A 27,463-nucleotide genomic window follows, 5' to 3' on the forward strand; every position below is an offset into this window, starting at 1 on the left:
AAGTTGACGCACCATCTGAAACCAGCACCAAAGGTGGTTTGGAGGTCACGAGATCCTTGCTGACGGGCTTTCCCTCTGTCTTTCTGCCCCTTCTTGTCACTGCCCCCGCTCAGAGCTGTTTGTGACAGAGGCTTCCCATCTGCGCACACTCCGGGTGCTGGACCTGATCTTCTACCAGCGGATGAAGAAGGAGGGCCTGCTGCCCCGGGAGGAGCTGGCACGGCTCTTCCCCAACCTGCCCGAGCTCATCGAGATCCACAGTGAGGAGCCCACCCCGCCTGCCCCCTTCCCTGGCCAGCCTTCAGGTTTCTGCCCCAGCTCTGCCCGCATGCCAGGACCCCCCGAGCAGATAGCCCCCAACAGTCCTCTTTGGTGAGAGAACCTGACATGCAGCCTGAACATCGGCATTCCAGCCCCCCACAAGTGAAATGACTTGAGACCCTACCCCACGGCCCTGCCGTCAGATCCCTCTTCTCTCGTCATGAAGGGCTTGGCCATGCGGCTCAACCCCAGGCACTTCTGTCTTTTCTCTTTGCCCCAGATTCCTGGTGTGAAGCCATGAGGAAACTCCGGGAGGAGGGCCCCATCATCAAAGAAGTCAGTGACCTCATGCTGGCTCGGGTACGGCTGCCCAGGCCTGGAGGAGGTGGCAGAGGAGGTGGGGGGGAGCTGTCCCAGGCAGGGATGTGAGGCCGGCGCCGTGTGGTGTCCCTTCTGCCTTGCAGTTCGATGGCCCCGCCCGGGAGGAGCTCCAGCAGGTGGCCGCGCAGTTCTGCTCCTATCAGTCCATCGCCCTGGAACTGATCAAGACCAGGCAGCGCAAGGAGAGCCGGTTCCAGCTCTTCATGCAGGTACGCTCGGCGTCGCCTCATCGCCACTGAAAGCAGCCAGTTCAGTCATAGCTCACCCAGTAAGGCGGAGGGGGACAGTTAACCGGGTTCACCATCTCCTGGACTGCCCTCCTGGCCCCCAGCTCCAGGCGCTTGGCCTCTTCTCTCTACAGGGGAGGGTAAACGGCAACTTGCTGCTCCATCCACGCCCTCCCCAACGCCCCCTCTTCAGAAACACTGACACATACTCGCTCTCAAGACGGAGACACTGGACTGGCCATCAGAAGGCCCCGCTCACCTACCAGTGCCTGTATTTACTTAGATGGATCTCAGTTTCCTTGTCTATAAAGTGGGAATAATACCTGCTTTATGTGGCTTATTTGACCACATCCCCTTCTTGGGCTACTGTCTTCCTGCCTCCACCAACCTTTCCCTAAATATTTAAGCACGAAGCTGCCACCTCTGTTTCTGAGTGATCCTCTGGGATTAGGACCTATTCGGCGTTCGCACAGTCCTCCGTGTCCTGAGCTCACAGCCAGCTCGTAATCCAGGCTGTCGTCTTCCTCTGTTCCTCCTTGTGTCTAGGAGGCTGAGAGCCACCCTCAGTGCCGGCGGCTGCAGCTTAGAGACCTCATCATCTCTGAGATGCAGCGGCTCACCAAGTACCCACTGCTGCTGGAGAACATCATCAAGCACACGGAGGGTAGGGCTCCCAGAAGGCTGGCATTGGGAGGCAGCAGCCCGCAGCTCGGACCCTGGTTCTAGCGCTGACTTGCTTTGTGTCCTTAGCAAGTCGCTTGACCTCTCTGGTCTTCAGGGTCTTCGTCCTTGTGTTGTTGTGGTCACTCTCGAAGGTAACGATGGTCAATGTGCTTGGGCAAAACTCAGGTGCTGAGCAGCAGGAGGAGGTAAGGGCTGCCTCTGGCCTGTGTGGGGCGTCTGTGCAGATCAGAGGGAAGCATCCGAGGGACACAGGTTAGCGCACAGAGGGCACGTTGGCTCCTCTGAGGATCGTGGTCCCACGCCAGAGGCTGTGGCCGGATTTTAGCCCTGTTGATCCCCCTGCTGGACGTCTCTGTGAGATGCACAAAAGATACAGCCATGTGTGCTTACTCCACGGGAGTAGGGGACCGTGCTGAACAGGGGGGTCTAACCCCAGGTTGTCACTGTCCCTGGGATCCTGAGCAGCTTTCACCACCTCAAGTGTGGGATGCTGGCGTCAGTGTGTAGAAGTGGGAAGAGCCACAACCTGATTTGAACAGGTGTTCCTAGAGGGAGACACACACCATCACTGTCATCACCCACAGTCCCTGTCCCCGTTCCTGTCCTCCACACCCGTAGAGTGGCTGTGGCGGGAATTCCCAAGAGCTATCGGTGTCTTCAGAGCCTTGGTCTGAAACACAAGGACCCTCAGTATAAGTTGTCCTTACGATTGAGGTCCAAGTTAGGCAAGGGTGGCATATCTACACCCATCCCTGCTGGTTGGCGACTGGCCAGCGGCTATTGGTAGCCAGGCACTCTCAGGCTCTGACAGACTTCTCAGGCAGGAGCCCTCACCACCTCCTCTCTGCCCCGTGGGTAGGTGGCACCTCTGAGCACGAGAAACTCTGCCGGGCCCGGGATCAGTGCCGGGAAATTCTCAAGTACGTGAATGAAGCAGTGAAGCAGACAGAGAACCGGCACCGTCTAGAGGGCTACCAGAAACGTCTGGATACCACCTCCCTGGAGAGGGCCAGCAACCCCCTGGCAGCGGAGTTCAAGGTAGGAGGCTGAGGCTGCAGCGTCGTCAGCCCCACATGGCGCACGTACCTCTTGGGCACCCTTAGGAGCAGAGCTCCGGTCAGGACCTGGAGAAGGTGGAGGGGAGGAGACCTGGGCCTGTCTGTGATAGGATGGCGCGATGGGGGCCCTGGAATACACACAGCCCCGGTTACCATTGTCACCCCATCCCGAGACAGACAAGGGCAGACAGCCCTACCATAAAGGCCAGATGTTCGAACTCAGTCTGGGAGAGCAGGGGATGGGAATAAACTCAAGGTAAAGGTGAAGGTCATTCGGGAGAACATAAAGCTGAGGGAAAGGGCAGGTGAAGCAGAGTGATCCTAGGAGAGTACACAGCACGTAGTAGCGGGTAGAGAGACCCCTGCCAGAACCATCGGCATATCTCCCAGCACAGCACGTGGCACGTGACTCTGTAGTCGCCTTTTTACTTGTCTGCATCCCCCACAGGAGTGTGAGGGCGAGGACTGCTCTTGTTCACCACTGGTGCCCAGCACCTTAGCACAGTGTCTAGGTTTTCAGATACTTGTTGAATATATGGTGTCTTCGTAACAGAGTCTGGATCTTACAACCAGAAAGATGATCCATGAGGGGCCCCTGACCTGGAGGATCAGCAAAGATAAGACCTTGGGTAAGTGCCAGGGGACTGGGGCCAAGAGGGAACCTAGGGCACTGCCCCTGGGCTCTTCCCTCTCTGGACCATAAGCCCTGTACCCGGTGCTCTAAAGGGATGGTAAGGAGGCAGCTTGAAACACGACTGGGGACGAGAGCTCAGGGCTCCTTAAGCACAGCATGGGGAGGAAGGACCAAAAACAAAGCAGTCAGAGGTCACCAGACTCCAGGGCTTCCTAGATCCTGGAGATGCCTGTCCAAGAGCCTCTGGTACCCCACGTGTTAATGGGGGATGAGTGGGCCACAGAGAACACCTCACAAGCACCGCACCCCTCCAGACCTCCACGTGCTGCTGCTGGAGGACCTCCTCGTGCTGCTGCAGAAACAGGATGAGAAGCTGCTGCTGAAGTGTCACAGCAAGACAGCCGTGGGCTCCTCGGACAGCAAGCAGACCTTCAGCCCGGTGCTCAAGCTCAATGCCGTGCTCATCCGCTCCGTGGCCACAGGTACCCGTGAGGAGACAGTCCCAGCCGGCCCACACCCCGGGGCCGTGAGCCCTGTTACTCGGGTCCAGCGAGCACTGGGTGATGCGGGGCCGATCTTGGGCTGTACAGAACTTATCAGCCCACCTGTGTTCCTTTCCTCCCAGCCCTGACTCACTGAAGCAGGAGGATGTGGTCCAACGTGGGGTAGGGTGATGGGTAGGAGGGAGACCAAGATGAGGGAGGACAGCGTGGTTCCTGTCCTCTGAGGCAGGATGGGATGTGGGCACTGAGGATGAGGTAGCAGAATTGGGCAGAGAAGAGCAGGACAAGCCTTCCTGCTGCAAAAGTGACGGGCAGAGCTCCCTTGCAGAAGACGGACGCGCCCACCGTCCAGAGCCTGGTCCAGTGCTCAGAGCATTTCAGTGAGAAGCAGAGTGTGTACAAGAAGGGCTCTGGAGCAAGAGCCAGGCAGCCAGATTCTCTGGGCTCATCGCTTCCTTCATCTGTAACACGGGGGGTGAGGTCTGTCTCTTGGAGGGGGGTGTAAAGGGAGGATGGGTGTGATGCAGTTTTATAAACCCTAAGCACCGTACACCCCTCAGCCTTCGCTGTTCGGAAAGCGAGAGGTAATGGGGGTGGCTGTGAAGATGGCATTAGGGGACCCAGAATTGCCTCTGTCCTCTGTAAGCGAGCCCCAAGTGCTTCTGAGGACCCAGGTCCGCCTGGCGCTGCACTCTTAGCTGGCCGAGGGTGAGGACTCCAAGTCCGCACTCTGCCGCCTCGGCTCAGGCTGCAGTCATGCCTCTGCCGCCGCCAATGCAGACCCTTCTGCCTTCTCTCTCTCACACAGATAAACGGGCCTTCTTCATTATCTGTACCTCCGAGCTGGGCCCACCCCAGATCTACGAGCTGGTGGCATTGACATCATCAGACAAGAACACGTGAGGATTGCCTGATTGCGGGGGGGGGGGGGTCCCATGTAACCGCCGTCCCCTTGGGACCAGGGTGGTGTATGAGGATGTGAACAGGGAGGCCAGGGCTGCGCCCCAGAGCATTCACGGGACGGGGCCTTGAGGGGAAGTGGGAGATAAGACAGGAGTAGAGAGGTTTACCGTGTCACCTCCCCTGACCCCATGAGCAGGCCTGCCCTAGGGAGGAGGAGTCCCCAGCAGTCTTCCAGCCTTTCTGAGGCTGCTTTCCTTTCTCTGGCCCCCCTTCTTTCCCCTGGGGTTTTTCTTCCCTTCCCCCATCAAGCGTTGCAAATGCCCACATTCTTCAAAGGCCTTTGCCTCCGGGACCCTCATCCCCACCCAGGGCATTCAGTCACCCGTATTCCCAACAGTGGCCAGCCAGAGGCAGCGTGGCACGGTGGGAGGAGATAGGTTGAGTCAGGCAGTTTCTCAGACTCCGGGTTTTCATCTGCAAAATGTGGATAATGCTACCTCTTGAGAGTTATTTTGAGAGAAAGAAGAGAGATAGAGGGACTTCCCTGGTGGCGCGGTGGTTAAGAATCCGCCTGCCAATGCAGGGGACACAGGTTCAAGCCCTGGTCCGGGAAGATCCCACATGCCGCAGAGCAACTAAGCCCGCGAGCCACAACTACGGAGCCTGCACTCTAGGGCCCGCGAGCCACAACTACTGAGCCCGCGTGCCTAGAGCCCGTGCTCTGCAACAAGAAAAGCCGCCACAATGAGAAGCCCGCGCACCGCAACGAAGAGTAGCCCCCGCTCGCCGCAACCAGAGAAAACCCATGCACAGAAACGAAGACCCAACACAGTCAAAAATTAATTAATTAATTAAAAAAAGAGAGAGATAGATATAGAATGCTTAGCACAATGAGTAACAGAGCGTTGGTGTTCAGTAATCGGTAGGTGCGAGTAATGTAACCCAATGTGAGTAGCCAGTCAGATCTGCAAGGAAGGGGACCCCGCTGGGCAGAGGGGGTCCTCAGAGCAGGGCCTGGCGAAGGGCTTCGCAGCTCTGACGCAGGGGGTCGGTAAGGGGAGAGGCCGTGTGCCTCGGTCCTGTTCTCACCACCAGTCCTCTCTGTTCCTGCTGAACAACAGATGGATGGAGCTCTTAGAAGAGGCGGTGCGGAACGCCACCAGGCACCCTGGAGCCGCCCCAAAGCCCGTCCACCCGCCGCCCTCAGGCCCCCAGGAGCCAGCCCACCAGAGCCCCACACCCAGCAGGTGCTTAGCCCTCCAGGCCCCCTCACCATCCCCACTCCAGGCCACTCGTTTGCTGCTTCTAAGCCCTTCACCCCTGGGGATGGGCAGCCTCAGCGGCAGACGTTAGCGGGCAGGTGGCGGAAGGTACCCTCACATCTCTGCCTTCCGTCGCCGTCTGCTCTCCCCCTGCAGCCCCCCACTCGGCTGTAGTAGAGACTGTGCCTGAAGTGGGGTGGGGGGTATAAAATCGTGACCAGGAGAAGCTTGGCCGACACCCACCCTCCCCTCCAGGTTGCCAGCCAGACGGCAGGTGCCGGAGTCTAAACCCCTCCCTCCTTGGGCCCTGCTCCTTCATTGCCCATCCCAACTCAGGAGGCCTGAGTGGAATTTCACCTCCTCCTGGCTGGCAGAGAGCCAGACTTCCCAGCAGGCGATCCTCTCTCACCCTGGGCTGTTTCTTCCCTCAGGGAAGGACTGGATGACTCCGAGGTGTTCCGTAGTGAGCCAGAGCCTGAGACAGTACCTGGAGGTAAGTCCCCTGAGCTGTCTTTTTGGGAGCCCAACCCATTCCATTTTCTGTAGGCACAGTAGGGAGGTGGTCAGGTGTGCCTGTGGGGGTGATGGGAGAGGGCTGTCGGGGCCAGAGGTGTGAGGTTTTGATAAGGGTAGAGAAGAAACAGTGAGGAAGAAAGAGTCTGGAAGAGGAAAGAGAACAGGCTGAAGCGAATGTGGGCCAGCTCACTTGAACAGAGCTCTCAACCTGGGCTCTCTGGGTGCCAGGTATCGAGCAGGGGAGGAAGAGAGGGGCGGTCAGGTCCGGGGGTGCCTAACGGAGAGCAGAATGCACTCACATCTGCAGACACAGGAGTCTTGTGGGGGCAGGGATAGGGAGCCCAAAGGGCTGAAGGTACAGTCGCCGGGATGGGATTGGCAGGGGCAGGAGGGTCTCAGACAGAATTCTCGTTGAGTTTTTATGTGAAATAACTTAGGGTCTCATGTTTAGAGAGAAATCTCCCCGGTGGGCTCCCTGGCTGGGTCCCTTTTCTGTTTCCTTCTGCTTAGAATGCTTCTAACTCCCGCACACCCTTCAAGTCTTTGTGCAGGTGTCAGCTTTGCACCAATATACCTTCTCTGACCACTCGGTTTAATACCAGCGTTCCTGACCTCCCACACCCTGCGCCATGTTTTCTTCTTTCCTGTAGCACTTCTCTAATTTATGTAGACAGTTTACTTATTTTATTTTTCTTTATGTCCGTCCACTAGAATTTAAGTTCCGTAGGGCGGGGATCTCTGTTTTATTTACGGATGTATGCCAAGAGCCTGGGACAGTGCCTGGCCATAGTAGGTGCTCAGTAAACATTGTGGAATCAGGCAGTGTTCCCAGCCCCTTGAACCCAAAGCTGGGCCTGGGATCAACCCATACGTAGCTTCCCTCTTTCCCTGTCTTACACTGTCCTCCCATCCAAAACAGGCACTGGGCCCCAGCAGAGGGTCAAAGGGAAGCACCCGGTCCTGCTAGAGGGCCCCAAGCAGGAGGGCAGCATAGAAGAAGAGGAGCTGGGTACCCTGCCTCACCCTTCTGCCTCCCTGGATGGAGAGAACAGGGGCAGCAGGACAAGGGACCCCATCCTCCTGCCCCTCCCAGGCCCTCTGTTCATGGAAGGACTCGCCGATGCAGCCCTGGAGGACGGTGAGTGCCTCGTGGCCCCAACCGTCAGCCCCCCGGTGCCCCAGTAGCATGGCCATTGTGAACACCATGGCAGACACCCCACTCTCTTACCTGCTCAAAGGCTCTCCCTGTTGTGTTTGAGGAGAGATGGATGCAGAGAGACAATTGTCATTCCTGTCCCCCCACCCACCCACCCAGCTGGTTGGCCAGAGTCCCACAGCTCCACCCTGTGACTGGAGAAGTTTCACCAAGATTGCTGTGGGAGAGGGGAGCAGTGGCCCTCCTGCCACCTCTGCACCCTCCCCCGACTGGCGAGGTGTGTAGTCCTGTTTCCAGGAAGCCATCGCCCTGTTTCCCCTCCAGTGGAGAACCTGCGGCACCTGATCCTGTGGAGCCTGCTGCCAGGTCGCCCCATGGACCCACAGACTTCTGGGGAGCCCGAGGACAACCTGACACCTACACCTTCCGTCATCAGCATCACTTCTCACCCCTGGGACCCAGGCTCCCCAGGGCGAGCTCCCACTGGGGGTGAAGGGGACAGTGCCCCGCTCTCAGGGCCAGAGCGGGGCCAGCAGGAGGACACGGCTCTCTGTTCTCTGGAACACCTGCCCCCAAGGACCAGGAATTCTGGGATCTGGGAATCTCCTGAGCTGGACAGGAATCCAGAGGAAGAAGCTTCGAGCACAGAGGCAACAGGAAGTTACAAAGTTGTGAGAAAAGGTAAAAGACATCGGGGTGTCCACTGGGGAGACACACGCCCAATTTTGCTCGGGTAGCGCTGAGTCTTCCAGATGGCTACTTCCTTCCCCGCCTCTGTCCTGCAAACCATGTGTGCAGAGGCTCGTCCAGATCCTGGGGGAAGGAGACATGTTGCTATCACGCAAAGGCTTTGGGGTCGGACGGCTTAGGTGCAGAGTCCTAGCTCCGTCGCTTAGTACCCGTGTGACCTTAGGCAAAAATCTGAATCACCTCTGGACTCCATTCTACAATATAAGGGTATTACGACTGCTTGGCACAAATCAACTGTCAGTAAAAGTTTCTGCTAGCGTTTGTCACTGCTTTTCCAGTTCTGAGGAAAAGTGGGGCTCTTCTCGGGAGCTTCGTTCCCAGGTGACTCCAGATAGCAGCGAAGGAATTGGCGTGTAGGATGGAGGTGGCAGCGGGGCTAGAGGTGGAGCCAAGACTAGGGGCTGAGGACAAGGCTGGGGAGACGCATGGGGAGTGTGGGGCTGTGTTGAGTGAGCAGGGACGTAGGGAGGGCGCCCGGCTTGTGGAATGCCGTGGGCTGTAAGACAGGAAAAGCCAAGACTGGCCGGGATGGGGACTCAGGGCAGGTTTGTCTGGCCAGAGCTCGGGGGAGGGAGGGAAGAGTAAGCTGAAGAGAGGGCAGCCTGGTCTGAGGAGTGCAGCAGGAAAGATGAACTGAAGCACGGGATGCTTTCGAGGGGTTGAGGGGGGGGTGGGGGGTCCATGTTAGTGCTAGGGGGTCTCCTTTCCTCCCCTAGTGCCCAGCTCTGCCTCCTTTTCCAGGAGCATTTTTCTTTCCATCTGCCTAAGGTGTGTGCTCTCTCCTGGGTTTCTGGGACCTGGCCTCCCTGCTCTCTCCTCTGGTGAATTGTTGGAGCGGCTGTCTTCAGCTCCCTGGGGTATAATCATGTGTGATCTTGCGTTCACTTTGTTCTTCCCTTTTTCTCCACCCCTGCTCCCTCCCCCCTTCCTTCTCCCTCTCCTTCCTGTTCTCTCTCCCTTCCCTCTCCTTCTCTCTCAGTCTCTACTGTCCCTGGTGGTGGTGTCGGTGCAGCTGAGGTGGCAGGCAGCAAAGTTGTCCCTGCACTACCAGAGAGTGGCCAGTCAGAGCCTGAGCCACCCGAAGTGGAAGGCGGAGCAAAGGCTACGGGTAATGAACTTCTCCTTGGAGCCAGAGACAGGCCAGGGCTAGAATGCAGGCCCACGGGGGCAGAACTGGGCTTCAGGTGTTAGACCCTTGCCTGCAGTCACGTGGCCACACACCCCCGTCCATACTCCCTGAACTGTCTGGAATGGGTGAGGAGTAGGACGTGGGCCTGAAGACGGAAGAATGGACCCTGTGCCAGCCCCTCGCGAGAGCGGCTCAAAGCAGTAGGGTTAAGCAGCTCTGCTTAGTCACGAAAGGGGGCGGGGAAGCCTGGCCCAGCGCCCAGGGCCCAGTGTCCTTAGCCCGACATTCTGAGCCACCTCTCCCCGACACTAGCCACCATCCAGTGTCACTGTGGAAAAGGGCTTTTACGTGGCCTTGCAGGCTCCTGGGCACTTACCTATGCTTACTGCCCTGTCAGTCAGCCTTACGTCCTTCTCTGTGTGTCCCCGACCCCCTCTGATGAGTTGAGGTACCTCGAGGATCGTGAAATAGATGGCAGTTGGGGCAGGGCACCGTGTCGAAGTTCAGCAGCAGAGCCTGAGATGGGGCAGAGGGAAGGAGGCTAGTGCCTAAAACCAGCCCACGCCCTCTTTGCCCTTCCTTCAGGGAATGGGAGCCGCTCCCCTTTCCCAGAAGAAACACAACCACGCTGCCCCTTCTTCCTTAGCTTCCACCACTAAGCATCTCCCCTGCTCTGGGCCAAGCTGAGCAAAGTCGCCATCTCGAAGGCTCTCTGGCAGAGAAGGGCTTTTGGGAGACTGGTAGGCAGCACGAGGCCAGCCTACTCCGAGCTCGTCTGCAGGATGGCTTCCCTGGCCCCGTCAGCCGGCCTGGGGAACACCAGGGGAGCGGAAGATGGTTTAGACTTCCTCTCTGTTTGCCTCCTAATCGCTTTGTCTTGCTGGGGACAGGAAACTGCTTTTACGTGAGCATGCCGGCAGGACCCCTGGACTCAAGCACTGACCCCTCAGGGGCACGCGTGGGGCCCTCCCAGCCCGATGGCCTCCCTGCCTGGCAGCCGGCGCCTCGGCCCGCGCTGCGGGAAGGCAATGAAGATCAAAGGCGCCTGGGCCGCTCTCCCCCTAGCCTGGCCCTCAGGGACATGGGCATGATCTTCCGTACCATCGAGCAGCTCACCGTCAAGCTCAACAGGCTCAAGGTAAGGGCTTGGGACCCTGGAGGCCTCAGTCCACTGCGCCGAGACCCATCACCCACACGAGTGAGCTACACGGTGTGTCTCCATGGGAGCCCTAGATCCTGGCCTGGGGCTCTACCCTCAGCCCAGCCAGCCGCCCTCAAGCACAACCCATCCCCTGGACCCCACGGAGAAGAGGGCATTGCCCCTTCCCCAGGGGCTCATGAACAGAGGGGCTTGAGAGCAGATGTCCCTCTACAACTCTTCCAGGACATGGAGCTGGCCCACAAAGAGCTGCTCAGGTCCCTCGGGGGAGAGTCGTCTGGTGGTACCACGCCTGTGGGCGGTTTCCACACAGAGGCAGCTAGATGGATAGACAGCTCCCTGTCCCCTCCAGCCAAGGAGCACCTGGCCTCTGACTCCAGGGACAGCTGCGAACTGGGGCCCTGCCCTGAGGACGGTGAGTGAAGTCCTCCGGGGGTGGGGTGGGGTGTGCAGGGAGAAGACCTCCGGCTCCTGAGGAAGCACTGCCGTGCAGTGTGAGGACGCGGGAGTTCTGAGAAGGGGCCTCGTCTCCCCCTGAGTACAGTTCATTCATTCGTTCCCTCAGCTTCAGAAAGAGGTCATTTTAGGGAAGGCGCACGGAAGCTCCCCTAAAACTGGGAAACTTATAACTGAACCCTCTTTTCCCTTGGGTTATGGAGATAACAAACCAGGGGGAGCCTCGTCTCACATCTGAAACCTGTTCTTAAGAAGTGGTTCAGAAGCAGATTGCATGGGCCAGGGCCATGGCTGTGTTCCAGCTTAGGAAGACAGACCCATACCTACCCGTGGGCTTTGGGGGCCGACAGAACAGAAGTGGGGTTCAGTACGCAGCCCTTTCCGGGTCGCACAGGGAACTCCAGGGTTTCTGGAGGAGGAGAGTGCCTTGTCACGGAAGGATGGCACTGAAGAGCTGCTCTCACAAGCCTGAGGGCTTTGCAGGCGGAACACAGGGAGGGTCATCTCAGAGGCCAGCCCCTCACTGCCATCCCCACATCCCTGCAGGCCACAACGCCCCGCTGGAAGACGGCCTGGCGGACTCGGCCACTTCCCCAGGACTGTAGCTGTCCAAACCACCGAATCCTCCGCGTCCCGACTCCTCCTCTAGGGACTGGCCTGAGGCAGGGCTCAGGGTGGGGAGAGCCCAAACCTCCTCCCTGCGGTGCAGGCAGGCGGTTGAAGAGACAGCTCCAGCCAAGACCGGGGGGGAGATGCGCATGTTGCTTGGTCTGCTCAGATTGGAGTCAAGTTTCCGTGTCTTTTCCCCTCCCTTCAGCCCAACCCTTCGAGGCCTTGTGTCTCCTAAGCATGCTGACTGCATCTGAAAGGCCCCCCTCGTCCCATGGATGTGCACGCCTGTGTGTGTGGGTGAAAGGAGGCGGCTCCAGTGTAAATGCACTTTCTTCCTCCCCTCCCTTCTCCACAGAGCCCAAGGCTGGGGCGGGTGTCTCCACCTCTCCTCTTTGTCACTTTGGTTTCCTATAAATATGTATGTATTGTATGTGCATCTTTGCTATTGTAAATAACTTTGACCTTTTTTGTTTCTGATCCTGGCGTGCCGAAGGCAGTTACAGAGGGACTGCTAAGGGAAGAGGAGGTTCACTTGTATCTCTTTGTCAGCAGCCCAGCTCCAGGATCAGGGCCCAAAGGTGGAGCCAGCCCTGAGCGCTCCGCCCCCCCACCTCCCGTGGGCAAGGCGGCATCCAGCTTCCGGCCCCGCCTGGCCAGAGAGCCTAGCCTCTGCAGCTCGGTGCTGAGCTACTCCCTCCCTCCTAGGACTTCTCATCTTCAGGGGAACTTCTTACCCCACCTGTGTCCACCCTGCCCCACCCTCTCCCTATAGAAAACCAGTGTATCAGGTACAGAGCTGAAAACTGGGCCCCAGGGAGGTGGGGGTAGGGGTTTGAATGCTGGAGTCCCTAAACTAACCTAGGACCATCCCCAGGGGCCACCACAGCCTTGGCCCCTATTACCACATCCACTCCACTCCCCACAGACTAATAGAATATACACACTGTGCTAGGTGTATATATACATATATATATATAAATATATATAATATATATAAAATACAGATATGGAAATGACTGTTTTGCTGTTAAAATAATGTATACTCTTTTATTTTCTTCCTTTCATGGTTAAGATTTTTTTTTAAGAAAAGTTAAATATTCTTCAACTGTGGTGGTGTGTGTGTGATTCTTGGAACTGCTGTGATCAGAGATACTGTGATATTCCCTCTGAGACTGATTGGAATTGAGTAGAGGGAACAGAAGGCAGCCCAGACCCAGGCCTTGCCGTATTCTCTCCCGAAGTTCCAGATGTGCACTTCACTGAACTTCAGACTAAGCGATACAGCCCCCGTGGCCAGAACACAAAAAGACAACGCGCGCGCGCACACACACGCACGCACGCACGCAGTGGCCCCAGAATCAAGAGCCCTCGTGAGCTGCCCTCAGTGAGCTGCCCTCAGTGAGCTTCAGGACTTTAAAGGCAGTACACAGGGGAGGGTCATCTCAGAGGCCTGGCCAGCTGCTGTCATCGGTCCTCCGCGTCCTCCCACAGGCACCCCCTGGAAGCAGCTCATCAGACGTGGCCACGCCCCCAGGACTGTAACCACTCAAACTGCTGCTCTTTGCTGTCGTTGTTGGACTAAGGGACAAATTCTCTTTCGCCCCCTAACTGAGGTTTTCCCTCCTAAACCCAACATGATGCTGAGTGCTGACCTTGGGAGCTTACGGTCTAGTTGGGCATCAGAATTAATACACGATTCGTTCTTGATAAAGTGTAGGGGTGCGGACAAGAACTGTACGGATCCCCTGGAGCTTTAGAAGGCCTCGGGCAGGGGTAACTGAGAGGCTAGACGTTACTGGAGAGCGCCTGCTGTGTGCTCAGTGTTGGGAATTCAAAAAGCTGCTCCCTGCAGAAGCCCAGCCAGCCACCGAGAGGCTGAGCAGCAGCGCAGGTGGTCAGAGGCAGAGAGAGGACTGTTGAGGGCCACGGAGCCCCGCAGAGAGGCAGCGCTGGCAGGGACAGCAGGGCTCTGTCCAGGCAACAGAAAGCGGAGTCGGGGCCGAGAGGATGTGACCAGAGGTGAAGAAGGGACGCTCCCCGAAGAGTGGATGTCAGCTCCCCAGAAGCCGGCCCTGGGCTCTTGGGGCACGGTCGGGTCATCTCAGTGGAGGCTGCGCTGAGGGTGAAGAGTCGGGTCCCCCAGCTCTCCTGACCCCTCTGGCCCCCGCACTGCCTGGGTGGCTCTGGTTTCAGGCGGCTGACAGCAGCAGGCAGTGTCATTAGGGTTCGTGTTTAGTGCTTGGACTTTGCTACGTAGATGACAAGAGACTCGGCACCCTCTCTAAAGCAGCCTGACAACTCTACGTTTTCGTAAGCTGAGCCCTTGCCCCTCCTCCAAACCAGTCCAGACACGTGGGCCGGATGGAGCAGCAGAAGGGGGAAGGGACCCAGGAGGGTGGAAGGGTGGAGCCCGTGCTCCATCCCTCTGCCCCACCCGCTCTTCCACTCAGCCTGCGCGTGTTGGTTACTATCCCAAGTCTTTCCCTTCTGCCTCTGAGAGCAGAGGCAGTGCAAACCCTCGTGTATCACATGTCCTCCAGGGAACAGGACGGCTGGCACGGGTAGTGACTCTGGTCTGGGCAACAAGAACTAGGTCCTGAGGAGGCAGGAGAGCAACACCCCTGGTCGGCCACCACCAGAGGGGCTGAGATCACCCCCAGCAGAACCATAAAGCCATTCGGCCATTTCTGGCCATGTCAACGCGCTGTTAACAGGCGCAAAGTCCAAATATTCCCAGTAGTTCTGGGACAAAGTTTTCAGACAACCTCAAGGAAAAAAGTACAGCAATAGACTTTGTTAAGGATCTGAGCTCTCCCGTGGGAAGGCCAACCCACACATGGAAAGGAGATGCTTCCGTGGCCCAGAATCTCTGGGAAGAAGGTGGGAGGGGGCTAGGTGGAGGAAGCCACAGCCGCCTCCTCTTTGTGCTTGGCTTTACTGACAGGGTCCCTTGGCAGCATCAGCTCTTGGATCGTGGTGTACGCAGGACATTGTGGGGAGAAGCAGTTTTTCTGAAGGAAGAAAAGGAAGGCTGATAGCTGACAAAAGCAATGAAGATTAAGCATCTGGGAGAAAAACATTTCCTGGGACAGGGTGGGTTAGGGGCTGGAGGACATGAAGAAAAGGCAAAGGAGTGTGACCGCCCATCTCACAGCAAGAGAGATGAAGGCTGTGTTGTGATAAAAAGAATAAGGGAAACTACAGGCCTGTCTTGGAAATAGGGAGACAAGCTGCCTGCAGCAGCTGCAGTCCCTGGGCACTCACCGCCAGGGACAGCTGCAGCAGCCCCACGGGGCCCCTGGACGCGCTCTTGGACTCGGAGAACTGTGCCTGGTACTGCACTGCGGTTAGGAAGGCCTCTAGCCCCACCTCTGTGATGCGGTTTCCTGGTGGAAGAAGCAGACGACGTGGCCTCCGGCACTGCCAACCTCCTTCTTGCCTACACCCTCACGGGACACCCTCTGCGACCCTCTTACTCCAAAACTAACCCCCTGCTCCCCCAGCTCCCCAGCTCACTTACCTAGGACTAATTTCACTCCAGCTCTACTTCTCTGATGCCTCCTTTGTCTGACCTCCCTCACCCCCACCCCAAAGCCCCGTGCCAGAGGGCCTTCACCATCATGATGCCCAACCACTGGAGAACCAGGTTCCGCTCCGTGGAGCCAGGGCGGGGGCACCCTTGTGACAGCATGGGGCCCAGCTAGCCTCGTGGCAGGAAGGTGGGGCGTGGGGGGGGGGGTTGGCAAACGTACGGAGAAGGTTGAGATGCAAAAGGACCCTGTTCCCAGGCATGAAAACTTTCCCATCTCGGTGCTCCACGGGCTCCAGGAGAGGGTTGACCATCTCAGTAGCTTCCCCAACCACCTGCTCAGGCAGAATACTGATTGCAGCAGAGGAGAGGGGAGCTGGTCAACAGGCCATTCATTCATTCATTCAACATACATGCTTTGAGGGCCGGCTACAGACCAGGCTTTGTCCCAGGTGCTGGGGATACAAAGATAAATAAGCCCATACCCTCAAGAAGCAGCTTTGCGCAGGGGAGCCAGAGAGTGAGAGAGCAATGCAGTATGCTGTCAGAGCTGACAGAGGGGGAAGCTCAGTACTCTGGGGGCACGGAGGGGGCACGGAGGAGGCACAGCTAGCGGGTCTCGGCAGGGGTCCTGGAGGAGGTGGCCTGTGAGCTGACATCTGAATAGTATGTGGTCCCTGTCAGATGAAGATCGGGGGGAAGTGGCAGCAGGTGCAAAGGCACGAAATAGTGTGTTGGCATTCACTAAGTAATTCCTAACAGGGAGAGCAATGAGGGCGATGGACTGGAGGGAGATGACGCTAAAGGCAGGAGGAGAGGAAAATGCAACAGTCCTGGGGAGAGTCAGCAGCCTGGATCAGGCCTGGGGCAGGGACAGAAAACTGGCACTGAGGCAAGCCTCGCCCGCCTTCTCCACCCGACTTTACTCTTGTAAGATCTTGTCCTTGCCAGAGAAGACTCCCAAAAGTGGAGGCGCCGTTCCCTGCCAAGGTGGGGAGGTCTTTTGATGACAGAACACAGGCATACCCTCAGAGATATTGTGGGTTCGGTTCCAGACAGCCGCAATAAAGTGAGTCACATTCTTTTGGTTTCTCAGTACGTGTAAAAGTTATGTTTACACTGTACTGCAGTCTAAGTGTGCAATAGCATTATGTCTAAAGAAACAGTGTATATACCTCAATTTTAAAATACTTAACTGCTAAAAAAATGCTAACCATCATCTGAGCCTTCGGGGAATCCTAGTAGTAACATCAAAGATCACTGATCACAGATCACCATGACAAATATAATAATAATGAAAAAGCTTGAAATATTGAGAGAATTATCAAAATGTGACCCAGAGACACGAAGTGAGCAAATGCTCTTGGAAAAAAATGGCACCAACGGACTTGCTCGACGCAGGGTTGCCACAAACCTTCAGTTTGTATAAAAAAAAAAAAAAATCTGCAAAGCACAATACAACAAGGTACGCCTGTGTAAGGACAGATAGCCCTCGGGTTAGGCTTAGGGTTAGCTGACTCCACTGCGGAGGGGTGGGAGCTATGGAGTCAGCAGTCCAGGAAGGTTTCCAAAGCAAGGAACAAGTTGGTCCAAGTTTAAATAGAAAAGGGAGGCTCCAGGGGCAAAGGAGAGAGGGTCTCAAGTAGCTGTGCACAGGGTGGGGGAAGTACCACGACTAGGAAGACACCCTGCCCTCCTGGGGAGCTGCTGGCAGGGGCAAAGGAGAACGTGCTTCGTTCCCTGTGCAACTGTACGAGCAACCGTGGGCGTGGTGGTGAGGAACAAATGGCCTTTCGGGAAGCAGACTGAGTTGAGGCAGAGGATCAAAAGTGTGGGCTCCTAATAAGCAAGTAAAGGTAGAAGGGGAGGGGGCACTGAGCTCTGCTACCCCCTGCAAGCCCAGGTTGGATTAGGGAGGGGGCCAGGACTGAGGGCACAATGTGAGTTGAAGTGGCTGCTGCCACAGTACAGGGCCGGAGACTCCATGCCAGGAAGGCTGGGGGACTGGACCCCAGGGACGTGTCCCCCACCCCGCTTCTCCTGCAGCCTACCTCCGACTCCGGGAGGATGCTGCGCTTCTCTTTGCTCACAGTCTTGGTCCCTTTTCCCTTGCTTAGTTTCTGCTCAGGGATGGTTACCTCTGGAGTGGGAAGAGGAGCCAGAATGCACAGTGCAGACCTCTGCTATGACTCAGCTTCCCCAGAGAGAATGGACTGCGGCGAGGAAGGGGACTCCTCAAACTTTGGGTTTGGGTACAACAGAAATAGAGCTGAAGGGGGGACCCCCAGCTAGGTAGGCGGGTTTCTTCTCCGAGGGCAGGGCCACAGGGGTCCAGCCCAGGAGAAACGGTGTGGAGTGCCGTGGATGGGGCCGGTTGGGGCTTCCGACACCAAGGTGAGAAGACTAGCTCAGCGCAGGCCTCCCGCATCCCGCCCCGTGCTCCTCCTTCCTCCACACCAAGTGGGCGCCGCAGAGGGGTGCTAGCACTTACTCCCCTTGCCTGTCTTTGTGGAGTCTTCTTTCTTAGGGGTTCCTTGTGTGGGTGACTGCCCAGACCCTGACTTCTCCTCTTTCTTCACCACTTCCTGTGGGGGATGTAAGAAGAGAGATGAGAGTCCTACCTCCCTGGCAGATGGGGAACAGGTGTGGGAGGGGCCAGAGGTGGATTTTCAAAGGCCTTCCTCCCTCCGCCTCACCCTGTTCCTGCAGCGCCCAGGGCTCTGCTGCCCACAGCACACCTACCCCGGACTTCTCCTTTTTCTTGCCCAGACCCTTAGGGGTCTTCGTTGTCTGCATCTTGTCTTTCTCCACCATTGCGAAACTGCTGACCCTCATCAGCTGATTCTTCTCACGCTCTGTTTTGGAGTCCCCATGTCTGAGAGGTGGAAGGCTGTGCTCACAAATGGGCGGGGATGGAGGAGGAAGAGTCCGGCGCCCCTTCCCCAGTGAGGAGTGAGGGGAAGCCTCATGCCTGGGTGGCAGTCGGACTGGCAGCACCCCTACCCCAATCTCCCTGCCTAAATGCTAACATAATTTGTTTGGGACCCTTCTGGTGCAGGTGCTGTTGGGAAGAAATGGCAGAGGGACCCAGGGATGAGCTGGGGGTGGGGGGAGGTGGCATTCAGACTCATACTGAGGGAGAAAACAGTAGCTGACATATTTTTAACTAAGTGCCAGGCACTGTTCCAGGTGTATTAGATGAATTAGCTCATTTAATCCTGTCAACAATCCTATGAGCTAGGTACAGTTATCCCCATTTTACAGATGAGGAAACTGAGGCCCGAGAGGTTAAGTCACACGCCTAAGGTACCAAGCTGTTTTGTGGAAGGGCCAGATTCCAAGTCCCTGCGGTCTAAATCTAGTCCTCTTAACCAATACACTCTACCATCTGCGGAGTGGTTCTGCAGTAAGAACCCAAACGTTTGTTATATCTGTGCAGAGGTCGGAGAGCAAAACGGTCACGACAGAGGGAGAGAGGACGGGTTAAGACTCGGCCAGCTAGCAGAAAGCAGCCGACCTGGGCAGCGGTTCCAAGGGCTCAGGTCTCAGGCTCCGAGCGCTCCTCACCGATCGCAAGCGCTCCTGCGAACCTTTCTCCAGCAGGAGGCGCCGGCGCTCCACCACCTCGGTGTGCGTCAGCTCGAAGGGGCGCAGGACCTGGGGCGGGGCGGCACCTCGCGCTCAGCCGCCCGGGGAGCGGGAGGATGTGGGGGTCGCTCCCCGGCCCCGCTCAGCCCGCACACCCACCTCGGCCAGCTTCAGGGCGCCCTTGTCCTGAATGCGGTTGTGGGCCAGGGACAGCCAGAGCAGGGAGCGGTTGAGCCGGAGGCCCTGCGGGGGTCAGGGAGGGGCAGTGAGCTGGCTGGCCCCGGGCCGCCACAGCTCGCGCGGGGGCCCCTGCCGGCCTCGCACGCACGTCCGCGATGTAGCCCGCGCCCTCGTCACCGATGTGGTTGAAGCCCAGGTTGAGGGAGACCAGGGTCCGGTTGCAGCTGTGCAGCGTGGACAGAGCCTGGCCTAGGAGCTGCGCGCCGTGGTCGTCGATGTTGTTGTTCCGCAGAGACAAGTGCGCGATCCTGGGCAGCAGGAGGGAGAACGCGGGTCACAGGAAACACGGGGTCCTGGGCATTCCCCGGAACCTCGAAAAACGGGGGCATGAGGAGGGCCATTCGGTCTGAGGGTGGAGAGGCAGGAATTGAGGGTGCTTGGAGAGGTGCTGGAGGGGCAAGGGAACAAAGGGTGACTTGGAATGGGGGGCAGGCCCAGAGAAAGGGGGTGAGGGAAAGGAGTCTCACGTGCTGTCCACTGCCATGAGCTTGTGATAGGACTGCTCCGGCAGCGGGTTCCCCTCCAGAGACACCTTCCTGAGGGTGGGGGAGATCTGAGACCCAGGAGGCACCACTGAGGCCAGATGAGGGAAGGGGACAAAGAGGAAGGGTGGGGCTCTGGGAAGCAGCTTGGAAACAGAGGCAAAGGATGCACACACACACCCCCGCCCCGCCCAACTCCCTGATACAGGAAATTATGTGACAGTTCTCCAGACTAGAAATCCAGGAAGTGTGCCGTGTGAAGGGGTTACTCCCCAGAGTTAGTGAGGTGTGATAAGGGGGCCTCTGAGATGACCCCAGTGCTCCCCACTTCCTGGTATCCGTGCCCCAATGCAATCCTCTCCCCTTGAGTATGGCTGGACCTAGTGACTCACTTCTAATGAATGGCATATGGCAAAAGCGATGGGCTGTCACTTCCAAGTTTAGGTTACAAAAAGGCTGTGGCTTCCAACCCGGGTGCTCTCTGGCACCAGCTGCCAAGTGGTGAGGGCACCCAGATGACCTGTGGAAAGGCTCCCGAGTGGAGGCGCTGTGGCCACTCAGCTGCCACATAAGTGAGCCTGGCGGCAGATGCTCCAGCCCCGGTCAAGATGACTGCAGCCCCGGCCAACAGCCTTACCGCAACCTCACCAAGACGCTGACCCAGAGGTGCCAGCTAATCTACACCCGGAATTATCTCACAGAAACTGTGAGATAATAAATGTTGGTTGTTTTAAGCCACTACGTTTTGAAGTAACTTGTTACACAGTAATAGGTACCCAATACATGACCCCTCCACAAGGCAGTGGCTTCTCCAACAGTACTGAGAAAATGGAGGTGTTTTTCCAAGTCACAAGAAAAAATGAAACTAATGGCTGGAAAATTCTCTATTAAAAAAAGTTTCTCTCGGGACTTCCCTGGTGGCACAGTGGTTAAGAATCTGCCTGCCAGTGCAGGGGACATGGGTTCAAGCCCTGGTCCGGGAAGGTCCCACATGCCACGGAGCAACTAAGCCCATGCACAACTACTGAGCCCGCATGCCACAACTACTGGAGCCCATGTGCCTAGAGCCCATGCTCTGCAACAAGAGAAGCCACAGCAATGAGAAGCCCGCGTGCAGCAATGAAGACCCAACGCAGCCAAAAATTAATTAATTTTAAAAAAGTTTCTCTCATGATATTTGCCCAACCTTTCAGCCTGGCTCATCTAGCATCTAAACTTGATTGCATTTATTTTTAATTATTTTTATCATGTTGATCTGACTTATTTTTACATATTAAGATGAATTCTATAGTTATCCTCCTGCTGGCTAAATTGCTTCTAATTCCCACGACGGAATACAATATGTGTTTTGTGGTGTTCAAGACAAAGAGCACCCAAGGACCTCCAGCTGAAGGAGACAAAATCCCTGCCCTCAAGAAGCATCCATCCCATCTACAGGAGGAAGACAAGTGAGGAGGCAAGCCAGTGACGGTGGGTTCTGTGAAGCAGGAGAAGTCAAGGGTGCTGGGGGAGCTTCAACAAAGGGCAGCCAAATCAGCTGTGTCCTTTATACAGCAACCACCCCTGTGGTTATACTGCTCCACACCTTGCTCTGGCTCCCTCCTATACAAGAATGCCCTTTCCCAGTTCCCTGCCGGGCCCCCTCCTATTCCTCTTTCAAGGCTCAGCTTGGCACCACCTCCTCCAGGCAGCCTTCCATGTCTCTCATGAACCATTCTTCCACCACTACAGTCCCCACAGTGCCCTGCAGTATCCACTCCTATGCCCTTCTCCCTCCCTCACTGGACTGCCAGTTCCTGTAGGATAAGAACCAGTCCCTAGTACAGTGTCAGACACCAGGCAGTGAGGAACCTCCAGGGAGAGAGCGGGTAGTGGTGGGACTGATGGAGAGGAGAGGCGATAAGGCCCCAAAGGTAGGCTCTTTAGGCACCAGAGTAGGCAGAAAAGGGGACCTCAATGCTTGTCAGATGAGAGCTTCAAAACCCAACAGACAGTAGCAGCACCCTCTTTCCACAGGGATGCCAGCCCAGGCCACAGGAGCTGGAACTTGTCACCCCCGTCCCCAAACTGCTCACTTCTGACCACCCAGCCAGCCAGGCTACCCAGGTAGCCTCCCCCTTGCCTATTCCCCTCTGCTCACCTGAGCGTGGATGAGCAGAGAGGCAGGAGGGCGATAAAGGTGGTCAGGGTCTTATCAGTCAGCCCCACCTTCCAGAAGCTGGAGATGGTGGGAAGCACAGAAACACAGCTGGAGCACCACCTCCTTCCCACCTTGTCCTCTCCAGCCACCCTGACACACCAGCCACACCCTTCCTTATCACCTTCCGCACAGTCCCCAGGGCCTTCCGTGCCCCTTCAGTTCTTTCTCCCAGACCACTGGTGGCCCGTCTCCAACACTGGCCTCCTGCCCCTCCCCCAACCCCATGTCCCCTCACTTGATGGCCTGAAGCTGGCTGAGGGAGGGCAGACACTTAGAGAAGATACCCAGGATACGCTCCTCAACCTTCCAACCTGCGGAAGGGAAAGGAAGAAGGCGCCTCAGGCCCGGAGAGGTGCGGTGGTGGACGGCTGGTGAGAGGGACTGGTGGGGGGGCGGACCTCACCGCGGATGTAGATTTCCTTCACGGACTTGTCCTCAGGGTCCAGCTCCACCTGGATGGTGGGCCGGAAGAACACGTATTTGCTCTCCAGGCTGTTGAAGCTGCAGGACCCGGACAGCGGCTGTTCGTCTAGAAGGCAGGGGTGCGAGGAGCCGGGGAAGGAGGGAGGGGGCAGAGTCACCGCCCCCGGGCCCCACGCCCCGGCCGGCCTAAGGGAGCCGGAGAGGCCGGGACGGCTCCCACGGAGCCGCGGGATTGGAGGACTCCGCCAGACCGCATCTGCGAGGGTTTGGAAAGGACGACGGAAGACCGCCCCCACCTCCCCACCAGCCCCCTTGAATCCACCCTGCTCACTCACACACACATTGCCCTGCGTCCCCGCCATTCGGCCCGCCGAGCGGTGGGGAATGGATGCGGTAGGCCTGGCAGACACCCCGGCGTCTCCACTGTCACTCACCTACGGTGGGCTTTTCCGACGTAGAGGCGGAGGGGACGAAGGTTGGGTGCGGGCGGGGCCGGGTGACCACTTTGGGGAAGTCCGTGTAGCCCCACCGCGTGCAGAGCTCAGCGAAGTCCACCTCGAGGACGCCGGTGCACTGGTACTCCTCTGTGGGGGCGGGGACGAGAGCGGGAGGGGAAGCGTAGCGCCGCGCCGCGCCCGCCCCCTGTAGCCCAAGGCTGCCAACAGAGGGCAGCAGAGACCAGAGGACGTCCCACCCAGCCCTGCGCCCCCGCCCGCCAGGGATCGGCGCACTGCGCCGCGTTCCCACGCTCGTCCGCGCGGGGTTTCGGGCTTCTGGGCGGGCAGCGGCCCCTCCATCGAGGCAGACGTCCTCTCAGCCATTTTTAACATGTAAGATGCGTTGTAGAGACCGACACTGAAAACACTTGAGAGGAAACAGTGGGAAATCAAGACCTAGGAGGAAGGGGACTAAAGGGCGTGGAATGTAGACAATGAGGGCGCCTCTTTTATGTGCCGGCTCGTCCACCCACCCCGTGGGTCAAGGCCGCTTCCACTCCCGCTCTCCGCTCCCTGGGGGGCCTCCTCCTCCCCAGCCCAGCCTCCTCCCACGTTCCTTCCTTGCGGGGACTGCCCAGGGTCACACGGAGAAAGAAGGCCCAGGCCTGATGTGAGCAAAGAAAGGAAAGCAGAAGGACCTCTCCACCTGCCCCCGCTCCCACCCCCATCCCCACGCCCGCACTCGGGTAGACCGAGGCCCAGCAGGGTGGTAGGCTTTTATTTAGTTAGCAAACATTGATATAGCACTTACTCCTGTCCCACACGGTTCTATATATGCTTTGGAAATCTTAACTCATTCAAGAGTTTTATTAATTTAGACAGATGCCCACCACTTCCCATCGTGAGGGCTACGCAGACCTGAGGTGCCTGAGTCCCCAAAGACCCCTGCTCTTTCCTGCTCCCGCATGGGCATCCCAACAAGAAGTGGTTCCTTGAGACGGGAAGGGGTGTCCCTGGCAAAGGCGAGAAACCGGAGGCAGAAGGGTGGGCTTGGTGCCAGCCTGCTCTTCCAAGTGCAGGACAGCCTGGAGCCCCACAGGCAGCAGGCGCTGCAGGGACTGTGCCCCGGACAGAACCCCTGCAGCCAACAGCAGGGAGCCTGCCCAGAGGGTGCAAGGGGGCTGGCAGGACGTGTGCTCAGCACTGTGGGGCAAGATGCAGAGAGGTTTGAGGGTTCTCGTGGCAAAAGGGTGAGAGACACAGGCACCCGAGAGACATTAGCTGAATGGACAAGGCTGATGAGAGGAGGCATTGGGAGGCTAGGGGAGCCCCTTGTACAGCTGACTCCTGCACACTGCCTGCTTTCCCGGACTCTTCCCTCTGCTGGGAGGGTCCTTCCCTGCTTCACTCACACCATCTTTCCCCAAACAGAGGTTCTCAAACTTTAACATCTTTCTGTAAGAATCAGTAGGAAAGCCTGTTAAAGCAGTTTGCTGGGCCCCATCCCCCCAAATTCTGATTCCATAGGCTGGGTAGAGTCTGTGAATTTGCATTTCTAACCAGCTCACAGATGATGCCAAAGATGGTCCAGGGAGAACCGCTGCTCTAGACCAGCACTGCCCGACAGGACATACTGGGACGATGGAAGTGTTCCACCTCTGGGCTGTAGCTAGCAGTGACCTAGTGGGCAGCACAGCTCCGAAAGGGCCTTGCTCCTGCTCTCCTCCCCTCCCACACTCCCTCCTCACACTTGCTATGACCTTGCCTCGTAGCTCCTTGAGAAATAGAAGCCACCAGATGCGATGTCCTCTCAATCTATCAACGTTCCTACAACTGCCTTCACTCGCTACCCCATTTGAGCCCTGCCACAACACACGATAGCGGCTGCTAAAGCCGCTGTGACCGTGTGGCCCTGTCCTGTTATCACTCCCTTTCTCTCCGACCCCTCTGGCTCCCCCTGCCTGGGGGAGCTCCTTCTCCTCTAAGATCACTGAGTCTGGGTCCTGAGCCCTTTCCTGTCTCCGGTTCCACTCCCCCCTCCCCAGGGGAATCTCTTTCATTCCCAGGGCTTAAATGCACCCAAACATCAGCAGCTCCCCAATTCACATCTCCAGCCCTGACATCTTCTCACCGCTCCACACGCTTCCATGCAGCTGCTCAGCCGACATCACCCCTTGGAGATCTCTTACATGCTCTTCCTTCAGGCCTGCCTGTCTCCATGAATGGCACCTTAACCCACCCCGTGCCCAGTACAGAAACATGGAATCATTCTTGCTACCTTCCCCAGTTTCCACCCCATCCACTACTTCACCAACTCTTTTCTGCCTCAGAAGTACTGTTCCAAGGAGCCTAACCCATCTCCCTCACTACCCGAGTCCACAACTACCACTGTCCCTCACCTGGGCTATTGAAATGCCTCGTAACTCAGCTGCCTACCTTCATTCTCTCCCTCTGCCACTCCATTTTCCACACAGCAGCCAGAGTGGTGTGAGTGTGTGTGTATGTGTGTGTGTGTGTGTGTGTGTGTGTGTGTTAATGTAACTAGGTTCATATCTGTAGGAGATTCTATCCTGTCTTGTCTCTCCTTCTGGAAGATGCTCTTTCTCCAGCTCCCATAGCTTCCTCCGCCCGCCCAGCCACCAGCACTGACAAGGAGATGGCACCTGACCAATGTCTGACAATCAGAGTCTTTTCCCAAGTTGTTTTTCCTTGAGTCCAGAGACAGCAAGTTCCTGTCCCTCTTTGAAGGCAAAACTGGTAGATTTGAATCAAGAAGCCTTCCAATCAATTCCCCTTTGTGGATAATTCATTTGGGTTGGGGTTCTATCACTTGCAACATAAAGAGCCACGCTCATACGCGTACTTTTCCAATGGTTTTCTTTTCCTAGAGAATGTAAATTCCATTCCAGCTGGACTGTGTCCATCTCGTTCTCTTTCTATTGGACCTGACCACAGAGCAGGCATCCAAAAGTAATTGTTGAATAAATGAATGAATATCTATAAAACTAAACTCAGAGTCACCTCCCGGCAGCGCCCCTGTGTCTTTCCACCACTCCCTGGACCTTCTTCTCTGATACAAATTAGCACATCTTATTGTATTTGTCAGCATCCCAAACCAGAGTGTGGCTTCTTTAAAATCAATTCAAACATCTGCCAAGCTGAGTCTCAGGAACTGTGCTGGGACGAAAACTGTGATTCATATCCCAGGATGGAGCAGGGCGCTTTGGGTGGGTGCACAATGTACGTTTGTTGAGTGAACAAGTGAATTTGCAGTTTATAAAATACTTTCTCACCATCAACTCTACTGTGCCTCCCAGTAATAGGCAGGGCAGGACTCCATACTACAGAGAAGAAACGTGCCTAGTAACACGTGCACACCTCATAACGGTGACCACTTATAACACCCTTACCATGTGCCCGGAGCTAGTTACATTCACATATTGAACTTCAGCTGGTGGATCCCTTTTCCACACAGCGCTCCTCAGCGCCAGAAATTCTGTTATTATTTACTGGCTCGTCTGTCTCGCCCGCCATTGCCTGGCACAACGAAGACGCCCCATCCAATCTGGCTAACCCGAGCGACGAGTGGCTGTTGGGAGCGCGCGGAGAAGCCTAGAGGCCTGATCCCCCAACCCCGCCACCAGCGTACCAGGGTTTTTGGGTTCCTCCTCCCCCACCGGCGGCAGGACGGTCGTCGGCTTCTCCTTGGCCCCGCGGTCTCCTTTCCTGGTCACTGCACCGGATGACTTCTGGATCCCGGGACGCGGGGCCCTGGGTGAGGCCACTGGTGGTGCGCTCGCCTCGCCCGACATGCTGGTGCCGTCCGCAGCGACTCTGGGGACACTCACGGGGGCAAGGAGGCAGGACGGGATTCTGTGGGGCTCGCCCTGGAGGTGGCCGAATCAAGGGTCTCTATTCCGTGTCCACAGGCGGGACCCGCCTGCCGCGGCGTCGCCTCAGCGTCCCTCTCCAAGACAACCGCGCGAGGTGGGCGGGCCCGAGGGCAAGGGGCAACCACAGAGCGCACGCGAGGCCGACAGGGGGCACCACAGAGTCATCAGGGGGCGGAAGGAGCCCGGAGGGCGGAGCCGCGGAACTAGGGCAGCCGAGAAGGGCGGGGCCAGGGCGGAGCCTGGGCAGCCCTGGGTCACAGGGGCAGGAGAGACCTGGAGCCCTGGAGGGCCGGGCCCCGCGGACCCTGTGCGAAAGGAGAAGGACCTGGGCGGAGCCGTGGCGGAGGGAGACGAGCGAATATCGTACTGGACCGGAGTGGAGGGGCTGGACTAGAGCGAGACCAGGACAGAGAGGCGGGGCTAGGGGGCGGGCAAGGAGCTGTCCAAAGTCACCCGAGAAACTGAACCGGGGAAAGCCGGGATCCGACCCCGTGTATTAGAGATAGCGGCAGTCGGAGGAATCTAGGGAAGCAGGGTCCGGTTGGAGACAGATCCACTCTCTGGGGTCGGCCCTCCTACCCTGTAAGGAGAGGACTCCTGATGGAAAAGGCCCAGAGAGACCCACCGAGTTAGCGAGCTGGCGTGGCTCTGGGTTTGTAATCTCGACCCCATCTATGTAGCCTCCTGGAGGTCTGGGGACTTAGTTGATCCGCTAACGAGTTTAGGAGGCGGGTCACGCTTCCAAGAAATCTTGGATTCAAAGTCCTCAGGTAGCCTAGACCCTACCGGACCCCCATCAGAGTATACTCTCTCCCCTCTGCTTTCCGGGCTCCAGCCTCCCCACTCCAGTCTGTTCCCCTCCCCGACCGTCACTCCCAGACCTTCCCACCATTGAGCTTTTGTGCTGTTCCCCTGTAGAAACGCCACCCTTTGGGGAAGACTCTGACCTATGCGGTCTTTCAGCTCTCAGAGCACCAGTT

General features: G+C 57.3%; 2 protein-coding genes across 2 annotated transcripts in view; one reads left to right on the plus strand and one right to left on the minus strand.

The window, feature by feature from the left end:
- ARHGEF11 (Rho guanine nucleotide exchange factor 11) overlaps nt 1-12,789 on the plus strand; it is a 111,815-nt gene extending 99,026 nt beyond the window's left edge. Inside the window, exons 28-43 of the mRNA XM_082667487.1 lie at nt 114-260; nt 542-621; nt 726-851; nt 1,416-1,533; nt 2,413-2,591; nt 3,165-3,240; nt 3,560-3,727; nt 4,557-4,647; nt 5,773-5,898; nt 6,345-6,406; nt 7,349-7,567; nt 7,910-8,266; nt 9,315-9,443; nt 10,355-10,602; nt 10,849-11,038; nt 11,626-12,789. Of these exons, the coding sequence (XP_082523613.1) occupies nt 114-260; nt 542-621; nt 726-851; nt 1,416-1,533; nt 2,413-2,591; nt 3,165-3,240; nt 3,560-3,727; nt 4,557-4,647; nt 5,773-5,898; nt 6,345-6,406; nt 7,349-7,567; nt 7,910-8,266; nt 9,315-9,443; nt 10,355-10,602; nt 10,849-11,038; nt 11,626-11,684 (2,375 nt within the window). The 3' untranslated portion in view covers nt 11,685-12,789. The remainder of the gene's footprint in view (nt 1-113; nt 261-541; nt 622-725; nt 852-1,415; nt 1,534-2,412; nt 2,592-3,164; nt 3,241-3,559; nt 3,728-4,556; nt 4,648-5,772; nt 5,899-6,344; nt 6,407-7,348; nt 7,568-7,909; nt 8,267-9,314; nt 9,444-10,354; nt 10,603-10,848; nt 11,039-11,625) is intronic.
- Nucleotides 12,790-14,582: 1,793 nt separating this feature from the next.
- On the minus strand, nt 14,583-26,402 carry LRRC71 (leucine rich repeat containing 71; the record flags this gene model as incomplete). The annotated part of the gene is given in 16 exon segments (XM_082675987.1): nt 14,583-14,702; nt 14,956-15,077; nt 15,444-15,558; nt 17,272-17,360; nt 17,712-17,805; nt 17,963-18,097; nt 18,099-18,110; nt 18,788-18,877; nt 18,968-19,051; nt 19,137-19,296; nt 19,516-19,584; nt 21,671-21,748; nt 21,966-22,041; nt 22,134-22,259; nt 22,588-22,737; nt 26,240-26,402. Coding segments are annotated over 16 exon segments (1,683 nt in total).
- Between the last annotated feature and the right edge of the window lie 1,061 nt (nt 26,403-27,463).

The sequence above is a fragment of the Grampus griseus genome, assembly GCF_964374135.1.
Source record: "Grampus griseus genome assembly, chromosome: 1".
In the NCBI taxonomy this organism is placed as follows: Eukaryota; Metazoa; Chordata; class Mammalia; order Artiodactyla; family Delphinidae; genus Grampus; species Grampus griseus.